The sequence below is a fragment of the Mytilus edulis genome, chromosome 13, assembly GCF_963676685.1.
Source record: "Mytilus edulis chromosome 13, xbMytEdul2.2, whole genome shotgun sequence".
Lineage (NCBI taxonomy): Eukaryota > Metazoa > Mollusca > Bivalvia > Mytilida > Mytilidae > Mytilus > Mytilus edulis.
In genome coordinates this window covers 49,708,510-49,730,645 of record NC_092356.1, presented here as the reverse complement: position 1 = coordinate 49,730,645, position 22,136 = coordinate 49,708,510, and the positions used below count along the sequence as shown (strand labels likewise).

Genomic DNA, 22,136 nt, shown 5'->3' with positions numbered 1-22,136 from the left:
CATCCATTGTGCATTGTATAATGACAGTAATACGAGTAGGTGTGCAGTTAAATACTTAAAGTGAACACTTTTCTCAGCCCGAGTTCTCAACAACAAACCATTGGTCTATATTTTCGCCTTTGGCACTACTTATCTAAAGTAGTTAGATATAGGAAGATGTGGTGTGAGTGCCAATGAGACAACTCTCCATCCAAATAACAATTTAAAAAGTAGTAGCTTTAAAACACCAAAACCATTTATACGTTAGAAAAAACAATTTAAACACCATTTGTTAACGATGATATTTATTATTTATCGTTATTACAAGTATTATTTCGTACATATGCAAGATTAAGGCAACAAAAGTTGTAACTATACAAGATTTAAGTTTAATGATTGCTGTTTTTCATGTAACAATAACGCCATGTAACCGTAGCCTCAGTAATTATTGTTACATTCGTAATTAATCAGTTCCTTATCCGCCTTTGCATTCCGGCATTTAGTCTCCTATGTAACAATAATATTTTTATTATTGTTACATTTCCATGTAACCGTAGCCAGTGCCTTAAATCATTGAGGCCATCTATTTTTATTTCGGGTTCCACATATTTAAATCGGAATTAAAGAAAAAATGGAATGTTGTTAGCAGAATCAAAACAGAAATGATGAACATTGCAACATTTTCAGCAAAATATAAATAGGATGGAGGATCTGTGTATTCACATTATTTGTAAAACTCTCCTTATTCATGTGAAGCGTGTGCTTTACATCGAGGCTTGCTATGCTTACGCCACAGTACTTCAACCAATCAGACAATGTTTATTTTGGGCATTTGACTTTTTTTAACTCAGATTTTGGAATATTTTAATCGAAATTATAGAAAAATGGAATGTTGTTAGTACATATAAAATAGAAAATGATGAATACTTTTAGCTAAAGATAATTTGGATGGGGGTTCTGTGTATTCACATTATTTGCACACCTCTCCTTACTGATGCCATATTTTGGAATTTCCGTGACCTAAATGGTTCGCGAAAATTAATATTTTTATATATAGTATAGTAAATACAACTGACATATAAGGATCGTAATGGTGCTATGCGGATACATTTATCGGTTTTCAAGAGCAAAATTGGCAGCGCGTCATCCCTACAATGGCTTCCATTTCTACGATTGTGAAAATTAACTGGCGTAATGGGGAGATAATTTTAACGAAGTAGATTCCTGACTGTATATAAACGTTGTTGTAGCACTTCTCAGTAGCTAGATAGAGTTGTAGCTTTTCATCGAATAAAGCAGCAGCTTCTTTTTACAGTTTATTTTAGAATGATGCTTTTTCTTCTGTAATTTTCTTTGCAGTTTAGAAATTGTCTTATCTTTCTATAAACTGAACTAGTAATTACATATGATTAATTTGTTAAACTGGTTTATATTCAGATCATTATGAACTCTCTCATTTAGTCTTTTCAATCTTGGTGTATCTTGGAATAGTATACTAGTATATTGATAACTTAGGTGTGTAGTTTCGCATTTTGACCCCTGTGGATTTTTCAAGTATGTGAGCTAGTGTGAATAAAATTCATTTGTGGATAGCTGAAGATTAAAATAGCCTTCATAGTTGGTTCATAGGTTCATCAATATTATGTAATGTATGTAATATGGGCTGTTTTCAGGGTCGATATATATTAATAAATATTTTGATATGAGCGTCACTGATGAGTCTTGTTTAGATGAAACGCGCATCTGTCGTACTAAATTATAATCCTGGTACCTTTGATAACTATTTAAACCGCTGGTTCGATGCCACTGCTGGTGGACGTTTCGTCCCCGAGGGTATCACCAGCCCAGTAGTCAACACTTTGGTATTGACATGAATATCAGTGATGTGGTCATTTTTTCAAATTTCCTGTTTACAAAACTTTGAATTTTTCGAAAAACTAAGGATTTTTTTTTATCCCAGGCATAGATTTCCTTAGCTATATTTTGCACAACTTTTTGAAATTTTGGATCCTCAATGCTCTTCAATTTTTTACTTGTTTGGCTTAATAAATATTTTGAAATGAGCGTCACTGATGAGTCTTATGTAGACGAAATTATAAATTATAATCCTGGTACCTTTGATAACTACTCTGTATGACAGTCCGTATTTTCATAAGAAGTTTTAGCTTTTCATCAAATTAAGCAGCAGCTTCTTTACAGTCTATTTTAGAATGATGCCAAGTGTTGATAGCCTTACATGTTTTCTTCTGTGATTTTCTTTGAAGTTTAGAAACTTTGTTACCTTTCTATGAACTCAACTAGTAATTACAAATAATTAAGCTGTTAGTTTCTCATTTAATGTTTTTCAAACTGGTTTTTATTCAGATCAATGTGAACTATCTCATTTAGTTTTTTTTAATCTTGTTACAACAGTATCTGGGAATAGTATGCTAGTTTATTGGTTTTATAACGATTGATGTGAACCCTCTCTTTATGATTTTTTTTTCAAGTCACTGCAGTATATTTATATATTTACATAAGAAAAATTGATAAGCAGGACCAAAATTACTTTGACGACTATAATGTTAATGTTATATACATACTAACACACGATTGGTACACTGAGCCAACAAGTCTTAAAGTTTGCTATAAAATGTCGCATGCTTAGCAAACAATTTTTATCTAATAACAGCAAAACTGTAAGACGGATTGACGTAGGGGTGATTACCATTGAAGGACATTCAATTTAAATTCATGTAAAAAGTAAAATCACAAAAATACCGAACTCCGAGGAAAATTCATAACGGAAAGTTCATTATCAAACTGCAAAATCTAAATCCCAAACACATCAAACGGATGGATAACAACTGTAATTGTTGCCAAACATCTTGCATATCATAAAAGATAGACATAAAATTTATGTAGCAAAAACAAAGTCTACAATTGTTTCACTTTCAATGTTGACATTATTTTTCATTAAATAACTTTACACATACAATTCACGTGTTATCAATCTCAAGCTAAGGGGTTAAATTGAAGTTCACATGCTTTCGGATTCAATGAGGTCGAATTATTCACTTGCAAGTGAATAATTCATAATAAATGTTTTTTTTCAGCTTTTTTTGACAGAAATGAACCAAACTGGCTGCTAAAATCGATTTATTATTTCACTGTTTGCATTTCATTAATGATTGAGCAAAACAAAATATATTAGATTTTTTATATTTCTTGTAGCTAGTGTCCCTTTCATATTATTTGGCAAACTATTCAACTCAATAGGACGTACACCACTAATTCATCGCTCAATTGCTTAGTATGTTAAATGCCTCAATTTCAATCAGACACAGCTCTTTTGTTTTAAGTTCAAATCAAGTGACAATCATTGCATGTCAAAGCAACACTACATAGTGTCTTGTGCTGAAAAAATCATCATGCATTTAATGGCATATAAGAAAGAACTGGCTCCGGAACATCGGATGTACCAAAACCGGTACTTTATATTTTACAAACTTGCAAAATGTACCCTCTTTTAAAAATTTCATGCAATTTTTCTATAATTCAAAAAGTGTTCCACAATAATCACCAGTCATTTTGCTTTCATTTGATATCTAAATTACCTAAATATTCTACATATCTAGAAAGTTCCACCAATGCGTAGGACCTATTTTGTGTTAAATATGAACTACTTTCTGGTGTGCGCTTTCTGGCCTGGCCCGAATTAGTGCTGTTACACTAATAAGACCAGCATATTTAAGTATTCTTTTATGTAAAATAATCAGAATAAGGTCTTGTTACATGAAGAAATCTTGATGTTGCCGACCTGACCGAATAATTATAAAGATAAGTACAAGCAATGAAATTAAATAGATAGTACGGTGCTAGACCATTCGTAAATTAAAACATCACGATCAAAATAATGTATCAACCTTTTAACAGGTATATTCTTGATGAAATACACTCTTGTTTATAGATATATTATGAGCCATCTTTTAGATTCTAGATACATTACTTTCTATACTCCTTTGAACATATACATGTATATTCATTACAAGATTAAACTTGTTAAGTTTACTGAATTACAACACTTGTAGATAAGGGAAAGTCAGTATTTAGGACATTTTATTTTAAAACATTCTGCGAATTATATCATGTTTAAATTTCTTTTTACGTTAATTAGTCTTCTGATGTTAACAAAACCCTGTCGTGGGTTGCTTGATCAAGGTCTTCCGCAAACCGATAAGCCGGTTGTTCCAACACTTGCCGGATCAAGCGAGACGTCACTACTACATCAATTACTCATGCAGGTAACATTATGATTTGTTTGCTATCTCTTTTGCATATTTTACATGGGTAAGATAAAGATTTAGCCACTTATGACAAAAACAGCTATGCAGTCGTCTACAACGATGACTTAATTTCTGATGAGGGGACAACCATTTTGAGCTGGAAATCTCCATAAAACATTAGCTTAGCGGTCTGTTGTAAACCGAAGACATCAACAATATATACTATTAAATGAGTACTGCGTAAATCTGCCGTGTCTCTACATTTTATTACAATATTGTGTACGGTCAAACGATAAAGTCATCATATACCTACTTATCTTATATGCTATACATTTCTAGGAACATCATTGGTTAACAGCGACTGCGTAGAGACCAGGTATATTGGACATGGGGTTAGCTGGCGTGGTTTATTTTAATAATACACAGTTAATTAGTAGTGATTTTACATCAAATTATATAATCAGCACGATGTCGAGGAAAAATCTTAAACGTTTCGCCCGGATAAGAAATTGATGATGAATGATTAAAATAAATGCAGAAAACACATTTTAAAAAGTTATGAGCCATGTTAAAATATAACCTGCATTAAAAACATAATATGTCTTTTAGAAATCCAGAGAACAACCGTTTATCGGTAATTCGTATATTTTCCCTTTGATCTTACTGCCTAATATTTTCGAGTATCAACGTACTGGCTGTATCACTGAAAATATTAGGCAATACATTGTGTGACGTCATAATTACCGATAAACAGAATAATAGGTAGTTTCGTTTTGATACTGACTATATCATGTGGAATATCTTAACTCGCCCTAACGGGCTCGTCTAGATATTCCACATGATATAGTCAGTATCATAAACGAAACTACCTATTATTCTATATGTATGTCATATTTTTCATTCAATATGCAATAAAAACTTTAAATATCGTGAAATACAAATGTTATTTTCTTTTATGATAGGAATCGAATTTAAGAATGGAACTAGAAAAACAAATTACATCTCTACAAAACAGTGTTTATACTATACAGAAAGACCTTCTACAAAAGAACAAGGAGATATCGGAATTGAAGGCAAACAACAATGTCATGCAGTTTAATTTATCTAATACGGGATCCAATGTAGGTAAGGAAGGTTATGATTAATTAGAAGTATTTTAATTCAATATTTGATTTATAACCTTTAAACACAAAAATTGAAGAGAGAGCAAAACAATTTTGAGATAAAATAGAATTGAGAATGGAAATGGGGAACGTGTCAAAGAGACAACAACCCTACCAAAGAGCATCACACAGCCGTAAACCACTATTTGGATCTTAAACACAGCAAGAAAATCCTGTAACCGGAGACGGGCTTTAGCTGACCTCTAAACAAAAAAAGTGTACTAGTTCAGTTAAAATGGACACCAAACTTTACTCCAAAACATATAAATGAACTAAAATTAAAATCATAGTATGTAGAGGAAAACGGTTTCTCTTCATTTTCATACGAAATGTGTGGTTCAAAAAAGATGTTAAATAACATAAAAAAGTACACCAAAGAAGTTATAATACATAAAACATTGAAATGTGCCGGATTGTTGATGATACAACTAACTATCCACAAGAGTCCTAATGACTAGGTGAAAGGTGTACGTCAATCAACAATATGAAAAACCCATACCATACAGTCAGCAACAAAAGGCTCCAACATGACATAATTTGAAACTATTCAAACAAAAAATGCAAACAAAAACGAAAAACTTACAAAAACCTGATTCATTAAAAAACGATAAACGAAAAACAGTATAAAACAATAACTGCAACAACCACTGAATTACAGGGTACTGAGCTCGGACTGGCTCACAACACTTATTGTGCACACTCCACCCTTTGAAACATATTGCAGTGGTGTTACAGCACTAAATCCGAACGTAGCAGATGGGCTCGATTTAATTGACTGGATTTTTTTTAAACTTTCTTGCCGAAGTTCTGGCACACTATCAATTAAAAACGGACCTCCTCAAATTATGCAGTAGTACTGATTGGCGTTAAACACTAATCAATCAAGCATACAGAATAAGCTACAAGTTAAAAGCTAGCGTATGTCGTATTGTCATTGATGGACATTTTACATCATTGTAAATAAAAGCAACAAATATACTGAAAATTGGGAAACAAATACATAACATATAACTTATATTAGACTTAATTAGGTCTAAATCACACACATCGTGTAGGTTAATCAGAGAAGCTTCCCATGATAAGTCTTTTATTTGATAAAACAGGTGAATATTTTAACAGCTGTAGTGTTGCAAATAACCAAACCACTATCTATCGTTTCAGGAAAAGCAGTAGTGTTTTCTGCATTGCTATCACACAACTTGGTTAACGTACCAAATGGTCAAGTGATCATTTTTGATAAAACGTCCGTCAATGTAGGAAATGGATACAGTACTAAAACAGGCATATTCCGAGCACCAGTGGCAGGGGTGTACCAGTTTACACTGACAATTGGCGGGAATGTTGTCAATACACACGCCAACATTCGTCACAATGGGAATATAATTGGTCTTCTCTACGCCGATCATTTTCATGATGGCCAGTATGGCAGAGCCACCTTAACCTTAGCACTACACCTGGATATTGGAGATGAAGTATGGAATGTTGACCCTGATGGACAGATTAACCAAGTCATTATTGGATCGGTTGATGGTTTGCCAGTATCTATTTTCACAGGACATCTTATTGTTGCCAATTAAAGAGATAAGTAAACTGAATAACATGTGTGTCCAGTTTAATTGATTGCTAGTTCATAAAACACAGCGCAACTTATTCTTGTCGTTTCTGCTGTTTTGTAACATACAAACAAAAGTTAAGTCATTTCCGAATTTCTTGCGAAACGTTGGCATTTATACTATTATATAGGTCTCTAAGTTGGCTAGCGGTATACTACTGTTGCCTTTATTCTACAACTTCTCATGTAAAAATGAAAGCAGTATTTATATTAAAACATTTAATTGCATGTATATCATGAACATATAGACAAACTATGTTGTATAGAGTGGTCAACTACACTTAATATCAAACAATCTCACTGTGAAAGAAAGCTTTTGAACATAGTAAGGTGTCAATTGAGATGAACTCAAATATGATCTGGTCAGTTTTTCATCATGAAATGTCAAATCCATGGTATCAAAAGAGTATCCATTACACGTCGTCATTCAGGTGCAATCGGTAAAAAGTCCTGCAAAACATTTGATCAAATCAAAACGTCAATATGATATTTACATTACTTATTCGGCTTTTGTGGAAGGGGGCATATGTTGTCTTTAAAGAACTTGTTTGATTTTTAATTGCTTGTAAACCAATTTAATTTGTTGAAGGGAGTGTAAATGAAACAAGTATGACTATAGAAAACGTTATGATTTTCAACAAGACTATTATTCACCCGAGACCAAATCTACATAGATGTAAGAACTAAGAGGTTACCATACGGCTACTGTAGCTTATTTCTAAAATACGAGCACTGCTGTTTCCTTATGCTTTTGAAAGATAATCTAACCTTGTACCACAGCTTTCCGACAAACTATCATATTATTAGCTGAGACAGTAGAAAATATTTCATGCATAAACAGAAAAAGAAGTTTGTAACAATGCATTCGTAGGTAGAATCTAAAGAGGGTTAGATCGGGAAAGGAATTACAGCAACAGTTTAATGGATACACGTAACAATAGAAAGGGGTGATACAAAACGTAGTCTACGGATCCTTCTAAAGAGTTGTTTATGAACACTCACTTAGATTCTATCTGCATGTATCTTCCTGTGAGACTTTAATCATTGAAATGCGCATTTAGTGCTTCAAAATTGATTTTGAACCATACAATGCGAAAAAAAAACTCAAGGCGAGCTTAAATTCGCGTAATATGGACTTCCAATGAAACCACAAGGTGATTGTATTCCTGGTATTGTTTAAAAGGTAATATGATCAGAATGTAAAACTGAAGCGTGTAAAGATGTTCTAAACATTTAAAACTTCCAAGAAGTCTCTTTGAATTTGATAAGACTGTCATACAAGTGAGATGTTTAGCTAGCTTTAAACCCAGGTTCAATCCACCATTTTCTACATAAGAAGATGCCTGTACGAAATAAGGAACATGAAAGTTGTTATCAATTTGTTTAATGTGTTTAAGCTTTTGATTTTGCCTTTTGATTAAGGTCTTTCGGTTTTGAATTTTCCTCGGAGTTCAGTATTTTTGTGATTTTTCTTTTTTAACAACTTCTTATATAACTATGTAAACAAAAAAATATTTCTATTTGTATTAACTAAACATTTACACATGATAGCAATATGATCTGCAGGATAATGACACATCAGAATAGAAAAAAAACTAATACAACAGTACAATATTAAAATAGACACATTGAATGTATTACTCCTAAAATTCCATATATTATCATTCTTAAAAAGGAAAATTGTATCTCATTTGCACTAGAAGCCGAATGTGGATTTGTTACTTTGCGGTCGCAATTATTAGAATACTTCCCCACGCATGCAGCAAATTGCATCACGTGACCAACATAATGTTGTTCTTGAACACCATGAATGAGGTGTGACATCGGTCCCATGGCAAATATAGGTACATCCTCTCCGCCATGTGACTCGGATGCGACGGGAACAGCACTCTGTTGCACATAATTATCAGAAGCTGTAAACAAAAAAAACCAACATTTTAATGGTTATCTACTACGAATTATCATCATTCAATCCCAGGCTAATTATTTTATTCATCTGAAAATTAATATCAATGTACTCGAAAAGCATTCCAGAAAACCTTTTCAACCTAAGAATTACTTTCAGAAGAGAAATAAATTGAGTAACTGAAAGGCATCGTGACATTTTGTTTTCTTTTTTTGATACTCAAACTGCATGAAATTCTAGAAAACAATTGGCTGAAGTGCAAACAAAAGAATAAAATCCGCATATCAAATATACCATTTTTCTACATAAGTAAATACCTGTACCAAGTCAGAAATATGACAGTTGTTTTCCATTCGGTTTGATTTGATCGAGCTTTTGATTTTGCTATTTGACAAATGACTTTGCGTTTTTAATTTTCCTTGGAGTTAGGTATTTTTGTTATGCAGAGGTTATACAGGTGTGCGCCACAAGTTATCACAAGTGGATCAGGAGATACTGACTCTTTTAAAGCACCGGCTCTCAACTACAGTTCTTGATAGGATTCGTGTTGCAGATTCTTTCATTTTCTGCTAAATATTTTGTCGACTGAGGTTTGTCTTAAATGTGTTTTTTTTTGTAATGTTATTATCTGCTTTGTTAATACTGATGATTTGATTGCTATTGGTAATTTATCTTACTTTTTTTAGTGTCTTGTTCGATTGTTTCAATATGTTAATACCATATTGTCTCATAGATGGACGGAACATGTATTCTCCCAGTGCATTTTTATTAAACAAATATTTTGGTTTGATCTGAAGCTTTTTGGGTGTTTTTTGTGTGTTCTCATCAGAAGTAAAACCATGATTGGGAGAACCAAAGAAACTTTGAAACACTTGAACACCGGTTAAATGTCATTACATAATTAAAATTATAAACAACAAGAATGTGTCCCAAGTACACGGATGCCCCATCCGCACTATCATTTTCTAGAATGTTCAGTGGACCGAGAAATGGGGTAAAATTTTAATTTGGCGTTAAAATTAAAAAGATCATAATACTCATAGGAAACATGTGTACTAAGTTTCAAATTGATTGGACTTCAAATTCATCAAAAAAATACCTCGACCAAAAAAACCAACATTTTAATGGTTATCTACTACGAATTATCATCATTCAATCCCAGGCTAATTATTTTATTCATCTGAAAATTAATATCAATGTACTCGAAAAGCATTCCAGAAAACCTTTTCAACCTAAGAATTACTTTCAGAAGAGAAATAAATTGAGTAACTGAAAGGCATCGTGACATTTTGTTTTCTTTTTTTGATACTCAAACTGCATGAAATTCTAGAAAACAATTGGCTGAAGTGCAAACAAAAGAATAAAATCCGCATATCAAATATACCATTTTTCTACATAAGTAAATACCTGTACCAAGTCAGAAATATGACAGTTGTTTTCCATTCGGTTTGATTTGATCGAGCTTTTGATTTTGCTATTTGACAAATGACTTTGCGTTTTTAATTTTCCTTGGAGTTAGGTATTTTTGTTATGCAGAGGTTATACAGGTGTGCGCCACAAGTTATCACAAGTGGATCAGGAGATACTGACTCTTTTAAAGCACCGGCTCTCAACTACGGTTCTTGATAGGATTCGTGTTGCAGATTCTTTCATTTTCTGCTAAATATTTTGTCGACTGAGGTTTGTCTTAAATGTGTTTTTTTTTGTAATGTTATTATCTGCTTTGTTAATACTGATGATTTGATTGCTATTGGTAATTTATCTTACTTTTTTTAGTGTCTTGTTCGATTGTTTCAATATGTTAATACCATATTGTCTCATAGATGGACGGAACATGTATTCTCCCAGTGCATTTTTATTAAACAAATATTTTGGTTTGATCTGAAGCTTTTTGGGTGTTTTTTGTGTGTTCTCATCAGAAGTAAAAACATGATTGGGAGAACCAAAGAAACTTTGAAACACTTGAACACCGGTTAAATGTCATTACATAATTAAAATTATTAACAACAAGAATGTGTCCCAAGTACACGGATGCCCCATCCGCACTATCATTTTCTAGTATGTTCAGTGGACCGAGAAATGGGGTAAAATTTTAATATGGCGTTAAAATTAAAAAGATCATAATACTCATAGGAAACATGTGTACTAAGTTTCAAATTGATTGGACTTCAAATTCATCAAAAAAATACCTCGACCAAAAACTTTAACCTGAAGCGGGACAGACGGAGTGACGGACGGACGCACAGACCAGAAAACATAATGCCCATAAATGGGACGTAAAAAGAAAACAAACATAAACGACATTCACACAATCATATCATACTTACTTGTATCAACTCCTGTGATATTCTCTCTGCCTACAATAGTATAATTCATACCCGGTCCATTTCCATAAGATATTGTTGTATACGGTAACTTATCTAACGAGGGCTCATACAATAATGGATTGGCAAGACCTGTAATGCATAAAATTACAGTCTTTTGAAAACAATTTTAAAAATGATAATTTTTTGTTAAATACAGTGTCACTTCATATGTTATGTTCTTTGAGTTCAAACAACACAAATTTCATGTATTTACTTTTAGTTTAGTACAAAATAATTGATTAAAATCAAATGTCCATTTCATGTTTCTTAAACTTTAACTTTAGTGTATCAATATAAAACTTGGATATATTTATAAACTTGTAATAATATACAATGTAGTTACTTCCGAACATTAATTAGTTTTGAAATTAAGTTGAATATTGACAAACTATATATGATTTTTTTTAGAATTTCAAATATAAATAAAACTAGAGGTGTCAAAACGACACGAATGGCCACGTCTCAAAAAGTTTCAAAATCTGCAATTTCAATAACACATGTGGACACAAACATGATGGTAGTCTCACATATAAAAAATCATGCAGCTCAAAATCTGAAGGTGTATAGAAAAAAGTCTGAGTGTATAACTGTGATTTTCAACAATTTTCAAAGCCGTCAACCCTTAGTTTTGGCAAAAATCAGCGGAGCGGAATTAAACTTAAACTTGATCTGTAACTCATCATGGTAAACTCACATACCAAAAATCAGCCAAATATCTGAAAGCGTTTAGAAAAAAGTCTGTATAACTGTGATTTTCAACAATTTATAAAAGTCCAAAGCGCGTAATTTCGGCAAAAATTAGCAGAGCAGAACGAAACTTAAACTTGATCTGTAACTCATTATGGTTAACTCACATACCAAAAATCAGCCCAATATCTGAAAGCGTTTAAAAAAAAGTCTGTTTAACTGTGATTTTCAACAATTTATCAAAGTCCAAAGCGCGTAATTTCGACAAAAATTAGGGGAGCGGAACGAAATTTAAACTTGATCTGTAACTCATTATGGTTAACTCACATACCAAAAATCAGCCCAATATCTGAAAGCGTTTTAAAAAAAGTCCGTTTAACTGTGATTTTCAACAATTTATCAAAGTCCAAAGCGCGTAATTTCGACAAAAATTAGGGGAGCGGAACAAAATTTAAACTTGATCTGTAACACTTCATGGTTAACTCACATACCAAATATCAGCCCAATATCTGAAGGCGTTTAGAAAAGAAACTCCGTATAATGGTTTGTTGTGGAATGACGGAATGACAGAATGACGGAATGACGGACAAGGGTAAAAGTATATGGCATCCACAACTTCATTGCGGGTCATAAAAAGTCCGTAGCATTGAAAGCCGTCATTCAGAGCTTGTAAAATTTGAAACTGTTTAGAACAATTATATTCAGCTTCGAAACACATTTTGTTATTTTGGGTATACATGCAATTTTACTGTATTTATAAAAGTCACTTCAATATTTCAATCCAGTAGATTACAATAATGCGTCAGGCTTTGTTCTTTTGAGCGAAACAATCACAGGGGAAATCGTCCGAAGACTTTTCCAGGAACATTACCTAAAATATCATTTCCTCTGTACGGATATCCACCTATACTGAATACGTGTGAATGGTCAGCAGTTACTATTATTAATGTCTCTTCCTGATTGGTCAGTTTAATGGCTTTCCTCACTGCGTTCTCGAATGTTAATACTTCTTCTAATGCTCTCTTTGCAGTATTGTCATGATGACCATGGTCAATACGACCACCTAAAATATATACGTATAATCATCTTTAAATTTTCCAGGTTTTTCCTTTTAACATTTTTTGGAGAAAAAAATCCAACACCAACACAAAAAAACAGCAGAAAATCTCAAACTGGGAGAAATCAAATTTGACACAATTCCAGAATTGGAGCACGTGGGTCTCTCTTCCGAGACCTTAAACCCTTCTTACTTACAAAAAAATGTCAATTTAATTTACTTTGTAGAATATATTATTGCAGGATAGTTCTTCAACAATGCAAGTATTGTAGCTTCATACTGCAATCACTAAAATACAAGTAAAATATATCAAAACATTTACACAGTTCGTTCCTATGATACGAATTTTAAATAAAATAATTGCTACCTTTTTTAACTGCGTTTTCGTTTATACCTGATTCAAATGAATGTTTTCCGAATTTGAAATATAAACATCCTTACATTTTAATCACTTCGTTTTTAAGTTACAGAAATATTCAACCAAATACATATATATATATATTTCAAAGACACTTTTAACCAAGACCAAAATCATATATTTGGAATATTAATTCTTATATTGTGTTTCAGATTAAAATTAATTCATTTTTAGTTAAATTTGTCTTTCCATGCCAAAATCTACACAAAAATAGAATACAAAAAGTATATTCTATTGAGTCAGATAATTTACTTCAAAATTGAATCTGCCAGTGATTATTGATCAGAGAATCCTTTTTATTAGGATTATTGTGAAACTTATTCATTATAGTATGGACTGTATAATTGTTTACATTTCCAGCAGGTGTAAATAAAACAACAAAAAATAGAGTAAAATCTGTTCTCTAAACATGCTATAGGAGAAAATTAGAATAAGCAAAAATTTGCTAAGATTGATAATATAAGTACGCTTAACATAAAACACTAAAAAGTCTATTTAACTGTACATTTTATTAGATTTTTCGTTAATTTATTTATTATTATATATTAATATAGTTAAACACAATGTAAATGTTTACTTTCCAATTTTACAAATTGATATGCATTACTGCTGTACATGTTATAAGTTAAAGTAATACAATCATGCTGAGTGTTTGTCCTCAACATCCGGGTTTTCAGAGATAAGTAAATCTATAAAATCTGCATCTCATTAGATGACGTATAACAATTATAGGGGAATCTGATCCTATGCTATACATTAATTACGAAACTGTCTTACCTTCAACCAATAAGAAAAATCCTTTCGTGTTCTTTTTAAGGATTTTAATTGCTTTTTCAGTCATTTCCTCTAAGCTAGGCTCTCCGTCGTTTGCTTTATTTCTATCCACTTCATACTGCATATGTGATGATTCAAATAGGCCTTGTTATATAAATAGTAATATGATTCATTTTATTTCACACATACATAAACGTATATATACCCCCCCCCCCCCCCCCCAAAAAACAAAAAAAAACCCAAACAAACAAAAAAAAAAACCCCACACACACAAAAAAACCAAACACGTGGCTATAATAAATATTTTTTGGAAATTCAAATGCATGCTTGTGTAATCTTTATATTTTTTGTCTCTCAAATTTCATTTCATCTCATTTGTAAAGACTTCTTTTTTCATATTTGGTAATTGCAATTATATGTTTTTTATTTGTTTTTTTTTCCCATTTCTATCACAAAAGATTGAGCTATTTTCGTTTCTCCTTTCTTGTGTAAACCAGGCCATTATTTTTCCTTTTTGAGTTGTTTCACATTTTAACATGACGGGATCTTTTACAGATTACTATACAGTATACATTTTGCTCATTGTTGAATGGCTTTATTGTTGTTTACATCCTTGTACTTTGATTTCTGGTGGAGAGTTGTCTCATTTAGGAGATAACTGTATTGTATTTTAAGCTCCGACGGCATCAATTGGGCATTTGATGGTCGCACATTAAGTTTACTGGCGACGCGTTAGCGGAGACAGTAAACGGGTATTTGCGACCATCAAATCCCCAATTGATGCCGTCGGAGCTTAAAATACAATATTGTTATCTCCATTCTAATGAAACTGACAGAAAACAACGTTAAAACATGTATTTAAAATCTGTCATATGCCGTCTGCGCTTGCGCGTACGTCCCATAGCATCAATTGTCAATTGATGCCGTGTAAGAAACTGAAAGTGACGTTATCCAATCAAAATGAACGTTACAAACGTTGTTGCATTAGAATGGTTATTTTACCCCATCTATTTTTTCTTATATGTAAAATAAAAAAAGGTTTCAGTATGCATAATAATTTATACATACCTAGTACAGAGTCTGTGGTAGCTGGATCTATCCTTTCAAATTCCAGTTTATTAGTTACATATTGATTACGCCTTCCCTTTTCATTTTGTTTCTTTTGCCATTCCTGAAAATTCAAAAAGCCTTTCTTGCTCAATTGTATAAGTAAAAAGTTATCAAAGGTACCAGGATTATAATTTTGTACACCAGACGCGCGTTTCGTCTACATTAGACTCATCAGTGACGCTCATATCAAAATATTTATAAAGCCAAACAAGTACAAAGTTGAAGAGCATTGAGGATCCAAAATTCCAAAAAGTTGTGCAAAATACGGCTAAGGTAATCTATGCCTGGAATAAGAAAATCCTTAGTTTTTTCAAAAATTTAAAGTTATTTGGTCTAAGTCTATCAATATATTTTCATAGTGACTCGGCAAAAATAATCATTCAGTTGAGGAAGAAAATATACTTTTTGAAAGGAAAATTATGAAAAAAGAGCATTACTTACAGATACCAGATTCAAGCCATCAGTTCTTTTACCCTTGCTGCCGTCCTCTGTATCAGTAGTGGTATTAGGTAAAAACCTCGTTCTTCCGCCGCCCATGGCAACCTTAAACGATGCATCGCAATTTGATAAATAAATGGGATAGATATCACTTTTCAAAAAATATATATCAAACTGCAGCTATTTGGTGTCAAGATCTTTACTAAATGAATAAATAAACACGCAAAAAATACACACAACCAAACGTACTGTTTAAAAATAGTGCTGAACAAGAAAAAATATTAACACTTTTTTTTCTCGCTTTTGCTTCATAACATCAATTTGTTTTGCATTCTTTTAAAATAAAAATAAATGATGTTATGAATATTCATGAAATTACATATTTCAACCATGATAACATTTATTGTATGTTGTTAGCTTAACAATCATTGGCAAATATTTCATGTATTATCAGGACGAGAAAAATTTCCCAAATAATGTAATAGAGGAAATCCATGATGAAGGTAGTGTACCTGTATATACGAATTGTCATAAACAAGTTGGTAAGCAATATCTTTACAGTCTCCTGCAACATTTGTTTCTCTGAGTATAGCATCGTATTCCCAGTCTCTGTTAGCACTGTTGGCATAGGACGAGGCAGGGGTAGCGTGGGTCAGTCGTGCAGTCGTTACCACACCTGTTGATCTACCTAGAACACAATACAACCAATAGTTATTCAATGACAAGCATATAACTAAGTCTGGATTATAAGAAATGAATTGAAAAATGATGGGACTTTCATATTTAACATTACAATTATTTCAATGTAAAATAAAAAAGATGCAATTTTGCCCTGTTTTATCTAATACTAGTTTGGTAGTTAATATGAAACTTGCTTTGCACTAGATTGACACTTTAAAGCCGAATTTTTAACGAGCTAGTTCACAAGGTAATAAATAGTCCGCTAGATGAATTGTCTTCCTACCCGGACATATTACTGTGATTCTGGGCCGACCAGGTTTTGCTCATACATCACAATACAGTGAGCCTAGCGTAAAAGCAGCAAATATCAATCTTTAAGTCTTGGTTTGGCAAAGTCGATAATCATCACTTGAGACAAGCATCGATAACATTGAGAAATGTACAGATTTATGTTACTAGGTGTAAATTATGTGTAAAGGACAAATATTTTGCGTCTCTCTGCCACTGAGTATTTTCAAAAATTCAGACAAGTATAAATTTTGATAAAATGATGATTAAATGTATCTTCAATCTGTTATTTCTTTATCTTTTTTTTTAATTTGTGGTAACGAGGTGAGTACATTTTTTATGAGAAATTTGTCACCATCATCTGTTTTTAGTCATAAAATGTTTCATCAAGTGAATCAACTCGAAGTAACATATCGAAATTTTAGAATCTAACTTAAAGGAATTCTAGAAACATTAACACTGGTATGCCAAACAATTTGTGCAAATTTATTGGTCTATAAGAGGTAAGATTGTTTGATAGCATGTACCTTAAACTATTAGAATTAGAAGTAGAGGTAGAGGTATGATTACCAATGAGACACCTCTCCACCAGATACTAAATGACATAGAGGTTTAAAACTTAAGTCACCGGACGGCCTTCAACAATGTTCAAAATCAATACCGCACAGTCAGCTTTAAAATGACAGGGATAGTGGTGTAATGACACAACACAACAAAATATATAAAAGACAATAAATTAAAAACAAAAATGAAAATAAGCATTTTTTTATTGAATTAAGGCTTCTAACTGATATTTTAAAGTGTGTCTTTCTATGTTGTGATACTATTGTTTCGGAAAAGGGAGAAGGTTTGGTACCATTAAAACGTTTAAAACTGCTGCAATTGTTTGTAACTGTCCGGAATCTGATGTTCAGTAGTTGTCGTCTGTCTATGTGATTCATAAGTGTTTCTCGTTTCTCGTTTTTATATAGATTAGACCGTTAGTTTTCCCGTTTGAATGGTTTTACACTAGTAGTTTTTGGTGCCCTTTATAGCTTGCTGTTCGGTGTGAGCCAAGGCTCCGCTTTGTGTTGAAGGTTGTAACATGACCTTTAATGGTTTACTTTTATAAATTGTTACTTGGGTGGAGAATTGTCTCATTGGCACTCATACCACATCTTCCAATATCTATAAAATTTCATTTATATAATATCGTATATATGACTCATTTTTATATTTTTTAACCCCTGTAGATCACACATTCGTAATTATTCAAACTTTTTGTTATATTTTCAATGTTTATTATATCTGTGTACCGAGAATTTTGGTTCATGAGAATTTAAATATATATTATGTATAAAAAGTAGGTAATGTTTCATAGTAAGGCAGCCGAATTAACAGAAGAGCGGTTTACCGTTTAGAGATATAACATTTACTGACTCAAACAAAAACTTACCGGCATCATTAAAGTGATGAAGAATAGATTTAAGTTTGTTCTCTTCAGTTTCAGCAGAACAATTCCCCTCAGTGACCTTGTCATTGAAGCCAACTATGTAGAAGTTTGTTTTATATCCACTCATCAGCGCCGTGGCTGTTTGTGCAGAGTCTGGAACCTGCCTATCATTTCCGTATGTCTTATAAAATTAAAATTAAAGTTTGTTGATGAAGAAGAAAACAATATTAAAAAACGATATATCAGTAAAAGTACATGTTTAGGAATTCAGGACAAAGTACACACACTAAAAAGAGAAAAAGATCCATATAACAAAAAAAAAACTTCTGCATTTTTCCAAGAAAGAAAAAAAACTTTATTTGAAAGTTTGAACATGTTTAACCCCGCCACATTATGTATGTATGTGCCTGTCCCAAGTCAGGAGCTTGTTATTCAGTGGTTGTCGTTTGTTTATGTGTTACATATTTGTTTTTCGTTTATTTTTTTTATATAAATAAGGCCGTTATTTTTCTCGTTTGACGGTGACCTATAGTTGTTAATTTTTGTGTCATATTGGTCTCTTGTGGAGAGTTATCTCATTGGCAAACATATCACATCTTTTTTTTTATATTGAAAGTACACAAATGCATTGTTTGATACTATATATATATGTATATATATTGACTTCTGAATTAAATTATACAAAACAGCTAGTGTATAACGTTTTGACCTAGTAAAAGTCCATAATTGATAAATAGCTGCAATTCTATCAATGATATGTAAAAAGTAAAAAAACATTGTGTGTGGTTTTAAATTTTAACGTATGTATAATCAAAATATTTTTTACTCAAGATTTCAATAAATATCTTGATAATCATCCCATTTTTTTTTCTATCAGTAATGCATATTTTAAAAATAAAAATAAATCGCACACGAGGTAAAGGAGTTACTACAATAAAAATAAAAAGCATGGGCAATTTGAACTTAAACCGAATATAATGTTAGGTGATCTTAATGGTAATATATATTGAAAAGAATTGGGTCAACAAAAATGTTTTCATTACGTTGTTTACACATGAAATGATATTGCGTATAAAAGTGCAATTTAAGAGAGAATGTTTTCATCTAAGGTCATGGTGAATTAATTTGTAAAAGAATGTTTACGAATATAAAGATTGATAATTCCTTTACATTGTGACACCAGTCAAAAATGTTCCCGTTTGATATCAATACCTATACGAAGCTAAATGTTTATTGTAGTAATAATACACCATAACTGACAAAATAAGCTAGGAACTTTAAGTGTAGCATACATAATGATTGTTCCCCACTTTTTATGCAGAATTACCAGAAGTTGGGCGTTTTTAGCTGACTATGCGGTATGAGCTTTGCTCATTGTTGAAGGTGTATGGTGATCTATTATAGTTGTTAAATTCTGTGTCATTTGGTCTCTTGTTGAGAGTTGTCTCATTGGCAATCATACCACATCTTATTTTTGTATATAATAACTCAAAGCTGTGTTATAATTTGATACTGAATAGTGACTTGTTTATTTACCGCTACGATAAAATTCTCTAAAACTAATTGAATTAACAAAACTATTTTCATCTTTCGTATAAATGGTAGGAATGTTGATCTTCATGACCAACAATACAAGGTTGGTCACGTTCTTACCTTTGACAATGCCACATGAGGAAATTCTTCAAATTTCAGAATCGTCTCTTCCCCAGGATGGCCTTGTTTCTGACCTTTATATATTCTAGCTGCAGTAACGGTGGACACGCCCATTCCATCTCCGATGAATAAGATAATGTTTTTCGCCAAATTAGTATTGTATGTTTGTTTGAGTGCCTTGTTTAAACTGTCAGTTGCTAGTTTGTCCCAGTCTGTCTCGGGAGGATCTATTTGTCCTATACATAACAAAAGACATTTGCTGATTGAAACACGCTAATTCTACTTTTTTTATAGTAATATTTAATATGATTGCTTATCAAACATTTTTTTTTACATTCTATTTTTTTTGTTGAGAATTTTGGTATGGGAATGAACTAGAAACATATAGGAAGTTCAATTTAAATATGAATAAGTTTCTTTGAAAGTCCCAATTGCTGCCACATACAACATTTGATGTTTAGCACAGTTTGCTACTATTACATATAAACTGATTACACCGTCCGATAATTTTTTAAGAAGGCTTATTTTGGACGTTTATACATATTGTTCAAATATTTGAGACACCTATTCCATCCCCCCTTGACAAAATATTAATCAAAAACAAATAATGGTAACCTTCCTGTCTGTTTGAAGGAAAACTAAAATTTGGTGTAAATAGTTCGGACACTGGTTTGGACAGCGGTATTGTTTCAAAGTTATTGTGTAACAGTATGATCCCATCTTTGATTGAATTGACCATCCATTATTGAAGGGTACTTGGGTAGCTTTGCTTTGATGATTATAAACATATTTTGATAAATTAATGATCTATTATCTAATCATGCATGTTTATTTGCTTTTAAATTTGTTCTTCGCCATTCTAATCACGTGGTCAATAAATATAAAGCATGTCTACAATCTCAAACATTTTTTACAGTTGAACACTTAATTGCTTTTTGACGAGGCAAGCTATGCGATAGAATTTATTTATTTACTTTCCGTGTCGTTTTTCGCACACCCTACAAAGTATCTGAATAACATTTATTATATATTGTTTATAAATTGATAATCAGGAATAAACATAATCTGGCCAGGTTTTATTCAGAACACATTTACTGACAGATTATTCAACCTACTACTACGTGATAATTTTATGTACATGTATTACCTTTCTTACAAGATTTCGATCAAGAATGTATTTGTTAAGACATTATGAAGTAATGTTATATATGTCCTTTCCAAGTTAACACTACAAATCAACGTTTATAGTACTAAATTTTGTTTTAAAAATATGTCACTGAAAAGATGTATACACAAACAAAGCGCGTTAGCAGTATTGGGTGAATTTTATTTACACCTTGATATTATGATTAATACAAAATGATAGCTTTCAAAAACTAAAAAGGCGGAAAAGGTGGAAAGGGGGGGGGGGGCATCAATTTCAATATTATTTAATGGTTATGTTAACTACAGTTCTCGAACATTATGTTGTATAGTAATCAGCTGGTATACTTACTTTACTTAAAATGCATATATAGGTATTACCCATGACAAAACATATAACATTTCCTATACATAGTTTTGGGAATAAACCGGTAACCAAACGACGCAAATAACTAAAATACCCCCAGAAGAGTATTAACATATAAATTGTTCATAGATTATCTAGGTCTTCAACGATTTATTAAAGTTTTAAACAGAAATGCTCCTGTTTGATATTGACAGAGTTTTTCCCCTCGCGAACGTTTTGAATTCATAACATGATTCATCTATATGTATATAAGGGGAAAAAACAGTGTTTTGAAAAGAATCAAAAAAAAATTATAGCATAGTCAATGGCTTATTCTTTTTTAATATAACCCTCAATGCACAGATAATTTGAACTATAACATCATAGAATAGACTTATGATAAAAACTTAATAGTTTTCTCAATACAACAAGTCATTAGAATTTAGTAAAGTGATATGAAAATGTGTATTATTTTTACAAATGACACATATTTACCTACATATATATGAAAGATCACTCACCTTGGCATAATGAATAGGAAACACAGACAAGTAGAAACGATGTCAAAGTTCTATACGCCATTGCTCCCCAGGTGCAGGTAAATTATCAGAGATAACTCGGGATGGACAACACAGATTGTATAAAGAAAAAAATGTGTTATTGTAAACAGTTTACGTTTTACTTTAAAATAGTCATGGTTCAATGGTTATAGACAACCTGCACTTATATGAAAATAAGAAAAATAAGGAAACTATAAATTGATAGCAACTGAGACAGCTATCAATCAAAACCAAAAAAAGAGGGGTGACAGCGGAAGC

At 32.0% G+C, this 22,136-nt stretch overlaps 2 protein-coding genes across 4 annotated transcripts; one reads left to right on the top strand and one right to left on the bottom strand.

Annotated features, from left to right (window-relative positions):
* The first annotated feature begins 4,062 nt into the window (after positions 1–4,062).
* On the top strand, positions 4,063–7,019 carry LOC139500004 (heavy metal-binding protein HIP-like). The gene is made up of 3 exons (XM_071288694.1): positions 4,063–4,262; positions 5,207–5,369; positions 6,569–7,019. Exons 1-3 carry the CDS (start codon positions 4,107–4,109, stop codon positions 6,982–6,984), a joined length of 735 nt encoding a protein of 244 aa, XP_071144795.1. The 5' UTR covers positions 4,063–4,106; the 3' UTR covers positions 6,985–7,019.
* Positions 7,020–7,223: 204 nt separating this feature from the next.
* LOC139500003 (alkaline phosphatase-like) lies at positions 7,224–22,027 on the bottom strand. 3 transcript variants are annotated; one of them, XR_011658286.1, is made up of 10 exons: positions 21,840–22,027; positions 19,830–20,065; positions 18,180–18,357; positions 16,288–16,463; positions 15,779–15,880; positions 15,296–15,398; positions 14,231–14,371; positions 12,850–13,041; positions 10,333–11,381; positions 7,224–9,420 (listed from the first exon to the last, which is right to left on the bottom strand). XR_011658286.1 is itself a non-coding variant. In XM_071288692.1 (10 exons), the coding sequence occupies exons 1-10, from the start codon at positions 21,898–21,900 to the stop codon at positions 8,634–8,636; spliced, it is 1,617 nt and encodes a 538-aa protein (XP_071144793.1). In that variant the 5' UTR covers positions 21,901–22,027; the 3' UTR covers positions 7,224–8,633. The 3 variants fall into 3 exon arrangements, 2 of the variants coding, with proteins under 2 accessions (XP_071144793.1, XP_071144794.1); XM_071288692.1 differs by having other exon boundaries at positions 7,224–8,932; positions 11,253–11,381; XM_071288693.1 differs by lacking the exon at positions 10,333–11,381 and having other exon boundaries at positions 8,530–8,932.
* Between the last annotated feature and the right edge of the window lie 109 nt (positions 22,028–22,136).

Bases quoted from the DNA above. Each gene is read 5' to 3' on its own strand.
- LOC139500003 (XM_071288692.1), bottom strand. From the start codon at position 21,900: ATGGCGTATAGAACTTTGACATCGTTTCTACTTGTCTGTGTTTCCTAT. The intron at 16,464-18,179 runs GTAAGTTTTTGT...ATTGTGTTCTAG, and splicing joins TCATCACTTTAATGATGCCG to GTAGATCAACAGGTGTGGTA. The intron at 15,399-15,778 runs GTAAGTAATGCT...TTGAATTTTCAG, and splicing joins ATGGCTTGAATCTGGTATCT to GAATGGCAAAAGAAACAAAA.
- LOC139500004 (XM_071288694.1), top strand. From the start codon at position 4,107: ATGTTTAAATTTCTTTTTACGTTAATTAGTCTTCTGATGTTAACAAAA. The intron at 4,263-5,206 runs GTAACATTATGA...CTTTTATGATAG, and splicing joins TACATCAATTACTCATGCAG to GAATCGAATTTAAGAATGGA. The intron at 5,370-6,568 runs GTAAGGAAGGTT...CTATCGTTTCAG, and splicing joins TAATACGGGATCCAATGTAG to GAAAAGCAGTAGTGTTTTCT.